The sequence below is a fragment of the Piliocolobus tephrosceles genome, chromosome 3 (genome assembly GCF_002776525.5).
Source record: "Piliocolobus tephrosceles isolate RC106 chromosome 3, ASM277652v3, whole genome shotgun sequence".
Classification (NCBI taxonomy): Eukaryota; Metazoa; Chordata; class Mammalia; order Primates; family Cercopithecidae; genus Piliocolobus; species Piliocolobus tephrosceles.
Genome location: NC_045436.1, coordinates 45,200,542 through 45,216,022, shown reverse-complemented (window position 1 = coordinate 45,216,022; position 15,481 = coordinate 45,200,542). Strand labels below are relative to the sequence as shown.

General features: G+C 36.6%; 1 protein-coding gene across 2 annotated transcripts in view; it reads left to right on the top strand.

Annotated features, from left to right (window-relative positions):
• Positions 1-15,481, top strand: part of HHIP (hedgehog interacting protein) — a 94,523-nt gene that overhangs the window by 9,617 nt on the left and 69,425 nt on the right. For both annotated transcript variants that reach the window (XM_023226013.2, XM_023226011.2), the window contains exons 3-4: positions 4,032-4,188; positions 4,936-5,137. In XM_023226013.2, the coding sequence (XP_023081781.1) occupies positions 4,032-4,188; positions 4,936-5,137 (359 nt within the window). The remainder of the gene's footprint in view (positions 1-4,031; positions 4,189-4,935; positions 5,138-15,481) is intronic.

Here is a 15,481-nt window from a genome sequence, read left to right as displayed (position 1 = left end):
TTACACATGTATCTTCTTAGTCCCAAGGAGAGTAAACCAGAAGGAATAAATACATGGATATATCAAAATCCACCACTTCTACTAGGATATGTTCATGAGTAAGTCTTACTCCTGAAGAGTCCGTGACTCTTTTTTTTTTTTTTTTTTTTTTTTTTTTTTCCTTATCGTGATGAGCAGCACTTACAATGAGGAAAAATAACTTTTCCCTGGAATACATGCTGAGAGAAAAGGGAGAACTCAGAATACTCCAAGGAAGCATTTACTTTATACGTCAGTATTTATAGGGTGCTTTGTGGTATAGCACAACCAGGCTCACTATCCAGGAGATATTTACAGGTCCAAGATAGTTAATAAATGATCAGAACTTAAAAAAATACAGCTGCTGGAATATTCAGTGTTTGTTCATTATTAGTAGACCTGACCATATTATGATGATCCTGAGTGAGCTAAACATGCGCTTTCAGTAAAATGCCAAACAAAAGGGAACCCTGGCAATAAATGTTAAAATATATCTCCCTACTCATCATTGTTCACTGCAGAATCGGGTCATTTAAGGTAAAATATTAATAAAAGTGTTAGATACTTAAATTCAAATAAAATTACATGATTGTAAAAAAAAAAAAAAAAAAAAACACGCCCATGTATTTAAGTGAAATCTTCTGAACTGGTTTTCACACTTAGGTTATTCAATTTGTCTAAATTACATAAGAAGCTTGGAGTAAATTTATTGTCTGTATTTTTTCTTAATTTGCTAAGCAGGCATCATACCTCTGGAGCCGCCAAGTTTATGAATATGTATTCGTTAATCTTTAGATATTGCGTTTGAAAATGACTTCTCATTTCCTCGTGTTTGTCCAAGTTACTAATTCCATTTAAATTGGAATCGACCACCAGCATTGTTAATTAATTTCCCCTTAAGATGGTATTGGTTAGTAGACAGTAATGCTGAAATACACATGTTTTTTGAGCAAGCTTGACATTTCTTTTGAATTGCATTTTGAAATTTTTCTGTGACCCTTCTAGCAAACATCACATTAAAACTATATTTCTCACTCACATATCCAGTTATAAGTATGACCATAGTATGACAGTCTTCCTGCATGCATAATATAGACATGGAGATTTTGTTGCCTGGTAGTAAATATTTCCAAAACAAGATCTAACCCAAAACTGTGCAAAGAGTTTGATTTAACAATTTCGTTTTTTTTTTTTTTTTCTTTTTACCTGTAAGAGACTTGTTTAACACTATTAGGCAGTTTTCATCTGAATGCTTACCCATTTAAGAAGGGAGGGGAAAAGTTATCTTTTGCAAATAGTGACTTGCTAAAGATGAGTAAATGCTTCTATGGCCTTCATTCCCCTCCCTAGTTTCTAATCCTTGAATTTTTTTCAAAGAAAGATAACTTTCTGATTGCCTTGCCCCTCCCGTGGAGCACTTCCCAGCTGCTTGCCTCTTTTTCTCTGTGCCCCCCACCACATGCACACACACACACACACACACACGCACTCCTAAGGACATCTGCTCTTACTTGCCTGGTTGCCAAGACAAGATCCTTTCCAATAGCCTAGTCAGAAATTGGCAGTGAAGAGTCTCTCTCAGAAAGTTCAGGGTGAGACATTTCACTCAAAAGTTAGGTCAAAATGTACCTCAAGCTTTACAACCATTTGGGACCTTCACATTCGAAGATAAGTTTTAGGTTTGAGGGGTCCTAGGTCAAGCACACGGAAAGTAAACTTGTGGTGTCTTTTATGCACCATTGATGAGTCTCACTTGGCTGATTCCAAATTCTTAGAAATCCTTGCTAAATCTGAATTTCTTATACAACTCCTAAATTTCTACTGAGCTGCTCAGTATGTTTATCACAAAATTGATGAGGTATGAAAATCTAATTTGTTATACAAAAATAAAAACTTTAGATATATGATATAAAGTATAAGACCAGAAGCAACAATTTAGTTCCACGTATAAGGCTGATTCTGGTAGCACCATGATATTTTGAGAGCAGAAATCATTAGAATGTGGAAGTGAGTCTTTCTAATATGTCCCAGAAAGGTAACACTTTATTTTTTTTTTTTTATTATACTTTAAGTTCTAGGGTACATGTGCATAACGTGCAGGTTTGTTACATATGTATACTTGTGCCATGTTGGTGTGCTGCACCCATCAACTCGTCAGCACCCATCAATTCATCATTTATATCAGGTATAACTCCCCAGTGCAATCCCTCCCCCCTCCCCCCTCCCCATGATAGGCCCCAGTGTGTGATGTTCCCCTTCCCGAGTCCAAGTGAACTCATTGTTCAGTTCCCACCTATGAGTGAGAACATGCGGTGTTTGGTTTTCTCTTCTTGTGATAGTTTGCTAAGAATGATGGTTTCCAGCTGCATCCATGTCCCTACAAAGGACGCAAACTCATCCTTTTTTATGGCTGCATAGTATTCCATGGTGTATATGTGCCACATTTTCTTAATCCAGTCTGTCACTGATGGACATTTGGGTTGATTCCAAGTCTTTGCTATTGTGAATAGTGCCGCAATAAACATACGTGTGCATGTGTCTTTGTAGTAGAATAATTTATAATCCTTTGGGTATATACCCAGTAGTGGGATGGCTGGGTCATATGGTACATCTAGTTCTAGATCCTTGAGGAATTGCCATAGTGTTTTCCATAATGGTTGAACTAGTTTACAATCCCACCAAGAGTGTAAAAGTGTTCCTGTTTCTCCACATCCTCTCCAACACCTGTTGTTTCCTGATTTTTTAATGATTGCCATTCTAACTGGTGTGAGATGGTATCTCATTGTGGTTTTGATTTGCATTTCTCTGATGGCGAGGTAACACTTTATTAACTCAAATTGTAAAGGTAATATCAAAACTTTTTTGCCATAAAGTTCTTTTCTTTCATATCCAAAGATAGCTGTCTTTATATAATAAAATATTTAATGTGTAAGAAAAGAAAAAACATCTTTCTTTTAGATCCTATTAAGTAACTCTGTTGTTATTTTTGTTTGACTTGTTGATATGTCAGCTTTTCTGCTTGAGACGATTGAAGGAATATTTTAAATATAATTTTTCTATTACAAATTAATCATTATCTCCTATAAGTGAAGTGCAGGAAAAATGCACTTACATATTTGAATATGGAGGTTCTGTTATAAGCATCAATTCATTGCTTGATCATTACACAGTGCGTCAGTTGTTTATTATAGTATATAATGACCTTGTGTTATTCATCAGATTTATTATTTAATCTTATGTAAGTGACAGTACACTAAGACTTGTAAAATGACCAAAATTGGCACCTGATGGCCTGTCTCCTTCTTGATTCTTGCTTGTTCATTTGAGGAAGTTATTTAATATTGTAGGAAAAAATGCTAAATACTGATGATGAGATAAGCTCACAGGTACAACGTACAGTAGCTAGAGAATCTTGAAAAGACATCAATGCAATAGCAAGATAAATGCTGAGTTTATCTTATTTGTACCTCAAAGGAGCCTTTTAATACCCAATACAATATTATTTCACTTTTACCACAATTTTTAAATTTAGTTTAAAACACAAATAGGAATCCCAATCCCTGATTTTTGTCTTTCTTTTTATTTAGTCTTTGTTTATTTATTTATTTTTTAGGATTGTGTCTCACTCTGTGGCCCAAGCTAGAGTGCAGTGGCATGATCTCAGTTCACTCCAACCTCCACCTCCCGGTTCAAGTGATTCTCCTGCCTCAGCCTCCCAAATAGCTGGGAGTACAGGTGCATGCCACTCTGCCCAGCTAATTTTTATATTTTTAGTAGAGACGGGATTTCACCATATTGGCCAGGCTGTTCTCAAACTACTGACCTCAGATGATCCACCCGCCTCAGCCTCACAAAGTACTGGGATTACAGGAGTGTTTTTATTTCAGTCTAGGTTCTTCCTAAAATATCCATCTAGTTTCTAAAAATTGTTTTCCTCATCTTATATCTTTCAAATAAGGTGGTTTTACTATGACACTAAGTGTTTCTAATGAGTATTTTTATATTTTTTAAAGGTTTCCTTCAAACAACTGCAGATGAGTTTTGCTTTTACTATGCAAGAAAAGATGGTGGGTTGTGCTTTCCAGATTTTCCAAGAAAACAAGTCAGAGGACCAGCATCTAACTACTTGGACCAGATGGAAGAATATGACAAAGTGGAAGAGATCAGCAGGTTCATAAAGATAAATGCTCTTTAATCTTTTTAAAAAACCCAACTGACAAATTTTGTGGTTTTGACAGTGAATCAACTGTCTGTGCTTATGTTCAGCAGCTATATCCTCCAGATGCTTTATTTTTTTCTTTGTGGTAGTTTGTTTCTCTAAAATTCTAGCTTAAATGCTTTCGATACTTAGACTACTAATCTTATATTATGAGCTTGGCTTCTCTATGACTCATGTGAATTTTATGGGTATAGTTTTAAGCCTGAATCTTATGATTGTTGTTAGCCTATGGCACTGTGAAAATGTTCAGCTCAATTATTATTGGCAAATCAGATTTTTCTTTTCTTTTTTTTTTTTTTTGAGAAATGTTCAGCTCAATTATTATTGGCAAATCAGATTTTTCTAAATAGATCTTAGAACTTTCTACATGCCTTCCATAAGGTTTATTTATTGTGAGTAAAACTAATTTTAATTATAGTCACTGAAAGATGAAAAAATGAGATTATGACATTTGAAAATATATACATGTTTTGATTCTCTTATTTTACTTTCTGATAGAAGGCTATTTTGTTGTTTGCCACTGAAAGAATTTAAAAGAACCACTTAAAAGAATTATATTGTGACCTTTGGGTTAGCAGCACTTCATGGTTCTCAAAACCATGATTCCTAGAGGAAATAGAGTTTGAAAAGGATGCCAAGTGCATCCCTTATCTCCTTCATCTCAAGAAAAGCTTACTGGTTTTCTTTAATTTGTTTAGAAAGCACAAACACAACTGCTTCTGTATTCAGGAGGTTGTGAGTGGGCTGCGGCAGCCCGTTGGTGCCCTGCATAGTGGGGATGGCTCGCACCGTCTCTTCATTCTGGAAAAAGAAGGTTATGTGAAGATACTTACCCCTGAAGGAGAAATTTTCAAGGAGCCTTATTTGGACATTCACAAACTTGTTCAAAGTGGAATAAAGGTTGGCTTTTTAAATTTTATTTACTTTTGTGCTGGCTATGTTAATTTTATTCTAGTGTTACCTTCCTCACTGAAGGTATTTCTTTGTAATAAAAGAAAGAATCTTACAGGAGAAAATAAGGCGACAACATAAGGAAACAATAATTATGGCACCTGAATTAGGACAGTGACATTAAATTTCTGTTATTTGTTGACTATTGTGCAATGCAATCGAATTGATATCTGACATGCTTTCCCTATGTAATTGACACATTTAAAGGAATCTTTGGCTTTATAAAGTATTTGTTTAAATATTGTTTAATGGGCATAGCACAGGATTGTACATCAGCATTTGCTAGTAGAAACAAAGAGGTCTTTTGGTTATTTTGGCAATTGCAAATCATTCTTTCACCATCTCTGTTTTTGAGTCTGTCTCATAAAAAAATACTACTTATACTATGACTTCCTTGTACAATGTTTTTACAGGTAAGTCAAATATTTCTATAATTAGCCATCTATATAACATATATTGCCCTCTTTTTCACTTCTCTAATTTGAATTCTCATGTTAAATAACCTAGGTATGTAAACAAAATTATTGTCAAGTTTGTTTCACAAGAGCAACACAGTACATTAGCAGTACTAAACCATAAAGCAAATTATGACATTCTAAAATTAAGACATGTTTAATAGCTCATGCCTATTTTAGAGTGAAACAAAGTAACAATATGATTTGGCAAGAACTGGTTATCCTTTTCATTTCTTAACTGAAAAAAAAAACCTAAAGGAGGATTTATAGTCTTCTATTCACATAGAAATGAGCTCTTTCTTGCTTTGTTGTGCTGTACTCAGTGGTAAGAAGACCCAAATCAGAAGAAACAAGTCAGGAAAAATACAGATATATTCCTGCTCTCTATTTCATTTTCTTATTGTGTGAGAGTTAAGATGACTCCAGTCTTTACTTTTAACCATTGTAAATAATGTTATTTATTATTCGTATACATTTTACTTAATCTGGTCATGGATGACTTCCTTAATATTCATTCACAGGAAGGGCATTACTGAGTTGAAGATTATAACCATAATACATATTGCCAATTTGCTTTAAAAATATTTTCAGATATTTGAGAATAATATTAATTATTTGAGAAAATATTAATATTAACAACAGTTTTCAAATGTGCTTTGAGTAAAAATGTTGGTATTAAAAAGATATGTATGATATAATGTAGATGTAAGGAGGGCTCAGAATACTGGAAAATGGTTTTATAACAAGAACTGATGTTCTTGTTTCTACTTCAATTTGACTGCCTTTTAAATCAGTGTTCCTTCAGCATCCCTATTTCAATTTATACCCTTCATAGGGATAGCTGATGATTCATTAGAATATTCAGCTCTGACATGGAGATGTTTCATTATGCAATAAAATTGTACAAGCAAGGATATAACCGTGCCTTGGTTCTGAGTATGTGTGTTTGGCAGTCCTCTAGGAATTCTGCAGAACTTGGCCAAATTTGCAAGAAAACTTGCAGAATTTGGACGTCCTTTTCCAGAGGAGCTCCCGAGTTTCTGGGGCCTAAAATATACTTCAAAATCTATTATTCTAGCAACTGATATGACATATTTTAAGGTGTAATATTTTAAATTCCTTTGATGTTTTAGCACTAGTTATACCCACAAGATAGGAATGTATCACATGGATATCAGAGTGTATATAGTGAGTAATGAGATCACATCCTTCTTACTTAAAGCAGGTTATGCTGCAGGTGGCCTTTATCTCAGTGTCTATGGAACTCTCTGATTGGAAGAGTTAAACAAGGCCACTGCCAGTATGAGGGGGCAGATACCATCACATTTATGAGTTGATCATAGCACTGATTTTGGTGGTTGCCCCTCAGATACTTGTAATGTAAAAGAGTATTCACAGCTATTTTTGGCTTCTTTAATATATGAAAGTTATCATATATTTATGACAGGATTCTGTGTTTGTCAATAATCATTTTGCATAAGTAATGCTTATACTTTATGAATTTTCATAAATTATTATACATATCAACTCTTCTCTATTTTTTCAGTTTTAAAATCCTAAGAGAGGGCATAAAGCTGTTTAATAGACTGAAGTATTAATTGCAATACTCAAATCACAGAATTGGTAATACATACTAAACCCAGTCTCCACATGTTTGAAATTGAGAATAATAAACACCACAGTGCAGAACCCCTTCACGATTACATTAATTGATGACCAAGAGGAATATGTTAAGTCAGACATAAGGAGGAATTTCTGATTATAAAAGTTTCTAAAATATATTGCTGGCTATAAAAAAAAATCTAGCATTCCTTGTCTGCTAATGTAAATTAATTGGGAGTGATTTCTGTCACATGGTAAAGGCTGACCTTTTTGTGGCGAACAGTTGGACTTGCTTATCTCTTTAAACCTCTACCAATCCTGATTCTTATAACTGCTTCAGAGGGATGCCATCAGCCAAGAGCCAATCATAAGGGAACTTGGACAACTCTTCCTAAATGGGTCCTGACTGAAGCTAAAAAGATGATGTCTTGTTTTTAAACACCAAGATAGTGCTACGTAAATTGTAGGAGATTGTAGTACCGTTGGGGCTAAACTATCTATAATTCACAAAGGAAAAGTTAATCTGCAAAAAATGCAAAGCACAAGCTAAAGAATTAACTTCTTTTTGCTATAGAAAAAAAAATTGTGGCATTGAGATTAAAGAGTAAGTCAGGAATATGTTTTTAAAATATGTAGTGATTTGATAGGTCTTTGATGACAGTGCACTGTACAAGTCAATCGCTAATACTGGCACTGTGAAGAATGGGCCACGTGTCAAACTGATGAACAAACTTTAAAACTTTCATTGTGTGTGTGCCTGTGTGTGTGCACGTGCACATGCAGCATTGTTATTCTGTTGTTATCGTTTTATTCCAAAGGGCAAAAATTACAAAAATTTTCCTATCTCCCGAAAGAAACACTTCTTTAAGATACTGGGTGATTTGAAATCTTTAAATTGAGCTTATATCTGAGCTCTGAAATCAGAGCTTCTGGCAAGTACTAGAACCAGCTTTGTCTGTGTAAAGTCCTCGGCAGTGACAGACTAATGGCTCTCAAGAATGGCTTCACAGTACAATCACCCAGAAGCTTTCAAAAATTCTTATAGCCAAGCTGGGTGCGCTGTCTCATGCCTGTAATTCCAACACTTTGGGAGGCCAAGGCAGGAGGATTACTTGAGGTCAGAAGTTCCAGACCAACCTGGCCAATATGGTGAAACCATGTCTTTAAAAAAATTACAAAAAAAAAAAAAAAAAAATAGCCGGGCATGGTAGCATGTGCCTGTAGTCCCAGCTACTTCAGAGGCTGAGGCAGGAGAATCACTTGAACCTGGGAGGCGGAGGTTGCAGTGAGCCAAGATCATGCCACTGCACTCCAGCCTGGGCAATGGAGCGAGACTGCATTTCAAAAAAAAAAAAGAAAAAACCAACTTCTTGTACCCCAAAATAGTCAGTCAGAATATCTGGGGTTGGTACCCAGGCATCAATATGTTTTTAAAGCTTTCCCAGGTAATCTCAACATGTAACCAATTTGAAAACCACTGATAGAGACTGAGCCAAACTTCTGGGTCAGTTACACATTGAATGAGACATATTTTCTCTGCCAAGCCTACACCCAAGTCCTATTCCTGACTTAACAACTAAGAGCAGGTGGTTGGACACCAGTTGTCATTTGCCCTGTACCTTTTCTCATTTACTTAGTTTATATATATTACTTATCCAATTTGAGTGAGGAATTGGGTTAATTCTGGCAGCATGTAAGATGCTTGATATAAAGCATACGAAATACCATTTGAAAAAAAATGGTATTTAAAAATCTCAAGTTAATTCTAACTGGGAAATGGCTTTACCCATTAATCTTTTTCTGTTTTTATTCCATTTTGGAATCTGGTGCTCAGCTAGTTGGTAAAATTGCTATTATTCTTGTTCTTAAAACATGTGGATTGTGATTATATATGTAAACCCTTATTAAAAGCGACAAGGCCACCAGAAGATACTCTAGTGTAATTTCACCAAAGCGCCCCTGGCTGCCAAGAATGGGAGAATCAGCCTTAGCTTTGCATATGTGTTAAAGGAAGGACATGCCCGCACCTGTCACTTGACAGGGTGGCCCCTCAAGGAAACTAGCAAACACCATTCTCTGCCACTTAGTTCTTGCGAGTGGTCAGAGGACAAAGAGGTTCAGACCCTCAGCAGCCCTCGGCTGGCAGCACACAGCAGACACAGCTGAAAGACTTGTCTATCATTGGAACAAGTGTCACTGGACTCCTGTCCCTCTCTATCTACTTGGATCCTCATTTCAAAAGATGCTTTTAGAAGCAGTCCTTTTACCAGGGGAGGAGAGGACATGAGGCTGAAAGCTGCTAATTGTCCGGGTGACTGAGCCAATTGAGGTGGAGCTCTTGAGAGACAGCAGTCCCAGTGCCCGGGAGTCACAGGAGCATGTGGAGGAGGATGCAGGGTCCACCAGGGCAAGCCCTGATGGGGCAGCCTCTGGTTTCACAGGCTTGTAAACCACAAACATAGTAATGAGTATCAAAAATTTAATGAAATCTAAGTCCTCATCAACCATGGAGGCTGATGTTCAATTTCTCTGAACTTTGTCAAACCTGAATTTTTACATTTTTTTCTTTGACTTGCAACCTTAAGGTAACCCATGAAGCATTAGTGTGTTTTTGCTTGAGTGAAATGAGTCAAAGCAGATTGAGAAGCAATTTATTTTTCAAAAGTAGTATTGGTAACACAGCATGCATACACATTATACACACATACACATATGGTGATTATTACATCATGTAACAAATGCTTCCCCAGAAAAACTGCTGAGAACTCTGCTTTTAAATACACGTTAGGTTAGAATAAAGTCTGTGTTAATAGAAAGAAAGCAACAGATTATATTTGTTGAACACTACAATAGAAGAATCACCATTGTGGCACATTTTTGTATACTGAATGACATTTTTGAACTTTTTGACTTAATCAGATTACTGGTCAGAAGTCATTATGCCTCATCTAAAAGAGAGTTGCTATAGTGGTGGAAATAAACAATAAATAAACTCAGTCAAAAAGTGGTAGAAATTGTCTTCCCCAAAATACAAATTTTTAGGCAACTTCTTTTTTTTATAGTTTAAAATTCTGGTTACAAACCATTTATGTCACGTAAAAATATAAACAAAATGCAAATTACAAATAAAGATGTTTTTATTTGGGTTTTTTTCTGTGTGTTTGTTTATTTTTTGGGACAGAGTCTTGCTCTGTTGCCCAGGCTGGAGTATAGTGGTGTGATCTCGGCTCACTGTAACCTCCTAGGTTCAAGAGAGAGATTCTCCTGCCTCAGCCTTCTGAGTAGCTGAGATTACAGGCATGTGCCACCATGCCTGGCTAATTTTTGTATTTTTAGTAGAGACGGGGTTTCCTCATGTTGCCCAGGCTAGTCTTGAACTCCCAGACTCAAGTGATGCACCTGCCTCGGCCTCCCAAAATGCTAGGATTCCACCACGCTTGGCTTCTTGTAATAAAGTTTTTGACTGCAGTTATTTCTAATATCAAGGTAGTAATAACATGGCTTTGAATCCAACTATTTTTATTTTATTAAGTGTTGCTGATCCTTTATATCATAATGCTCTGTACTCTGTGAAAAATGTCATTTTCAATTTTTATATAAGTTTAATCTCATTTTAAATGTATAAATGCCCACAAAGAAAAATTATTTTTCATAAAGCCAAAAGTCCCTTAATAATGTGAAATAACCTCAGTGTAATTTTCCATTTGGTTGAGTTAGTTTTTGCTCCTGGTATTCTTTCATTATTTTTGAAATTGCTATTCTATTGATAAAACCTATTAATAAGTATAAATGAGCATTTATGTGGTTATGCCAGTTTAAGGCAGTTTAATCTATAGATTACTTTCCGTCATATTTTTTACTGAAGGAGAAACTGGCGTGGCAGATGCAACGTTTCTCCAGTTGAGTAAAGAAAGCCCTGCCTTCTCTTAAATTTTAGGTCCTGTCAGTTACAGCAGAGGTGAGGAAAGTTTTTACATTAATATCTTTATATTTACCTAAGATTTGAAGGGCAAAGGAAATAGAAGCCATAAATCTGAGAAATCTCATGGTAATCACTTAAAACAAATGAAAAACCAAGAAATCTGGACCCTAGAAAAAGTTTGCCATCTTTTTTTTTTTTTTTTTTTTTTTTTTTTTTTTTTTTTTTTTGTGAGATGGAATCTCGCTCTCTCGCCCAGGCGGGAGTGCAGTGGCGCGATCTAGGCTCACTGCAAGCTCCGCCTCCCGGGTTCACGCCATTCTCCTGCCTCAGCCTCCCGAGTGGCTGGGACTACAGGCTCCCGCCACCACGCCCGGCTAATTTTTTGTATTTTTAGTAGAGACGGGGTTTCACTGTGTTGGCCAGGATGATCTCGATCTCCTGATCTCGTGATCTGCCCGCCTTGGTCTCCCAAAGTGCTGGGATTACAGGCGTGAGCCACCGTGCCCGGCCAAGTTTGCCATCTTTAAAGGGCATCTCTCTAAGTGAGATATCTACCATCTTCTAGAGACCATCTCTGACTAGGAAAAAAAAGAAAATCTATTGGTGATATCAGTTATCATTGTTTTCCAGTGGCTGTATTACCTCAAAAAAGAAAATATCAAACATCACAAAACTATCTCTAAATGGCATAGAATTCCCTTTGGTACAGAATTTCCTTTTAAAAATAATTGATTGTTTCCTGATACTACAGTAGTGTGTGTGTGCATATCTCTGTGTGTGTGTGTGTGTGTGTGTGTGTGTGTGTGTGTGTGATGAGAACACTTTAGAAATCTATTCTCTTAGCAAATTTCAAGTATACAATAAAGTTTAATACTGTAGTCTTCAAGCAAGCCATGATATTAGCAGAAATTCTCTTCTTCTCTCTTATTAATCATAACCACCACTTTTTAAGCCCTTACTTTCACAGTCATTACATTGATCACTTCTGGAATCCCTGTCAGGTAGGTGTTAATATCCCTTTTCAAAGATGAAGGGACTGAGGCCCAGATATTAAGGAAACTGCCCTGATACCACAGCTAGCAAGTACCACAGATAGATTTTAAATGCAGTGTGTCTGACACTGTGCTCTCAACCACGATGCTATACTGCTAAATGCTGCTATATCCCTCTGATGAGTGACACTGCATGAGAGGAGAGACTGCAGAACATGTTAAGTAAACAGATTGGTGATGGTTGGTGTCAGCATGCTCAATGAGGACGCTGAGAGCACAGCATCCAGAGTCACAGATAGACACCTGGGTTCTGATCACTGTTCCTACCAAGCCTTACTGGTTGTCTGGCCTTGGACCAGTTGTTTAGCCTCTCTAGGCTCACTTTCTTTATCTGTTAAGTAGAGACAATAAAAGGTCACACCTAATATTTTGCATGCACAATCACACATAAATGTGAAGTGCTTTGTAAGCTGTTAACCATCATCTATCATACTAACACAAAAAGGAGGGGAGGAAGGAAACTATGCATGACTCACAAGCTCCAGTGACCACTGCTAGCAATACACCTTGGGGTTGAAACAGTCCCTCCTAAAGTGAATTGTGGTGGCTCACTTCCAATCCCAGCATTTTGGGAGGCTGAGGCAGGAAAATCGCTTAAGACCAGGAGTTCAAGACCAGCCTTGTCAACATAGCAACACCCCATCTCTACCAAAAACTTAAACATTAGCCGGGTGTGATGGCACACACCTATAGTCTCAGCTATTGGGGAAGCTCAGGCGAGAGGATCCCTTGAGCACACGAGTTCAAGGTCTCAGTGAGCTATGATTTTGCCACCACACTCCAGCCTGGGTGACAGAGTCAGACCTCATTTCAAAAAAAATAAAAATAAATAAATAATAAATAAAATAAAATGTATCTGAATAACTTATGGAAAACTCATGATAGTGTTAGCATTTGCACCAAAATAATACGGCAATCCCATGGAAACAAAGTTATTGATGCATGCGGAGTGGCTTTCTTTACCTCAGAAAGATAAACCTAGGATATATTTTTTATTTAAATGTGTTACTAGAGAAAAAACAACATCTTTTGACAGCATCAACTTTTGACATTAATTATAGAGTATTGCTGCCCACCTCACTCTGCAGAGCCCCCAGCTCTGGAGTTTCTCGAAGCACATGACTAATGATGACTAAGCACAAAGCAACCAACCCCTAAGAACTACAGCAAACTTTCAGCAGCATTTCCTTGCTTTCATAGTAGTTTTTCTCAACCTGGATATTATAGTAACGTCGGTCTTTTTTGTGTTTATTTTGGAACACGGTTTGTGTCAATCTGCCACAGAGTTAATAAATTGTAGGATTTGCAAAGGAAATATACTGGGACTGAAAAGTAAGAAGGCACATATTTTTGCCCACTAGCAACTATGGTTCACAGCACAGATTTAGAATGTCAGTTGGGAGGGAGGCAATTGGGTAAAGCTGCTATAAAATTAATATGTAATGGATGTTACAGAGGGTATATTTCTCAAGAAATTATTATTATTATTATTATTATTATTATTTTGAAAAGCAGATCAGGCCAGGCGTGGTTGCTCACACCTATAATCCCAGCAATTTGGGAGGCCGAGCCAGGAGGACCATTTGAGGTCAGGAGTTCAAGACCATCCCGGCTGACATGGTGAAACCCTGCCTCTATTAAAAATATAAAAATTAGCCGGGCGTGGTGGTAGGTGCCTATAATCCCAGCTACTTGTGAGGCTGAGGCAGGAGAATCACTTGAACCCTGGAAGCGGAGGTTGCAGTGAGCCGAGATCATGCCATGCCACTGCACTCAAGCCTGGGTGACAGAGTCAGATTCCATCTCAAAAAATAAAAAGCAGATCAGTAAAACGTGCCATGAAATCAGAGAAGAGAGAAGTTTAAAAGATTTTAAAGTTAAATAACAGCAACAGTAGATGGTAGACATTATCAGTGAAATGTGCAGAAGATCAGGTGCAAGAATATATACGTAGGGCCGCTCGTAGTGGCTCACGCCTGTAATCCCAGCACTTTGGGAGGCCTAGGCCGGCAGATCATGAGGTCAAGAGATCAAGACCATCCTGGCCAATATGGTGAAACCCCGTCTCTACTAAAAATACAAAAATTAGCTGGGTGTGGGAGTGCACACCTGTAGTCCCAGCTACTCAGGAGGCTGAGGTAGGAGAATCACTTGAACCTGGGAGGCAGAGGGTGCAGTGAGCTGAAATCATGCCACTGCACTCCAACCTGGTGACAGAGCAAGAGTCCATCTCAAAAAAAAAAAAAAAAAAAAAAAAAAGAATATACAAATGAAAGAGCCCCAACTACCTATCTCTCAAACCTCAGGCTACAGTAGACCCTCTTTCTATCACCTTGATTCAATATTTTATATAAAGTCTAAACATCTAAGCAAATTTGCCCTTTGGTTTGTGTCTACCTTTCTATGACCAACTTTGGAAGTTTGTTTATGTAGCATAAGGTTTTTAATAGGCTTCTTTCATCTTTGCACTTATATAAGTATATACATAAATTTATTTTATATAGTATATAATATTTATATGCAATAAGTATGTACAACAAATATGTTGTCAATTACTACAATACATTTTAAGGTATTTGTTGATAGTAGTCATCAACTGATATTTAATTTTAAAGTCTATAATTATGTTGAACTATTACAAATCAAAGTGCCCAGAACTGAGGACATAATCCAAAGTGTTTTAAAAACTAGATCATTGTCTAGAAATTAAAATTATCTTTGGATCTTTCAGTCAAATATGTTTTGAAAAATAAGATGCTATTTATCAAGACCATTTTATAATGTGTTATCATGAGAAAAGTTTTTTCTAAATCACGTAAGTTTGTATCCAGCATGACCTTGTGGTACCAGCTGACAATGCATACAGTCAAAGTTGCACTCAGGAATTACCATCAGAAGGGAGGTCAAATTGGAATCCTTTAGCTAAAGAATTTCCATTTTACTCTATCTATACATGTCATATACACCTTAAAGTTCATCTATTCACTCACTTAAAATATTATGCAATTCCTCAGTCCTCAACTTCAACTTACAGAAAATTTATTAAAAATATCAACTAGTTTAAGATAAAATATGTGCTAATTACTCTATCATACCTCTATGTAGCAGGGTAACAAAAAAAAGAGAATGCCAATGAATATGATCTAAACGAATTCCATCATCGCTAGCAGTTGAAATAATTTAATCTGATTATAGAACTAAATCCAGTAAACTGAAGCTTAACACAAAAATAAAGCATTATTTAAAAATATCTTACAGTGTT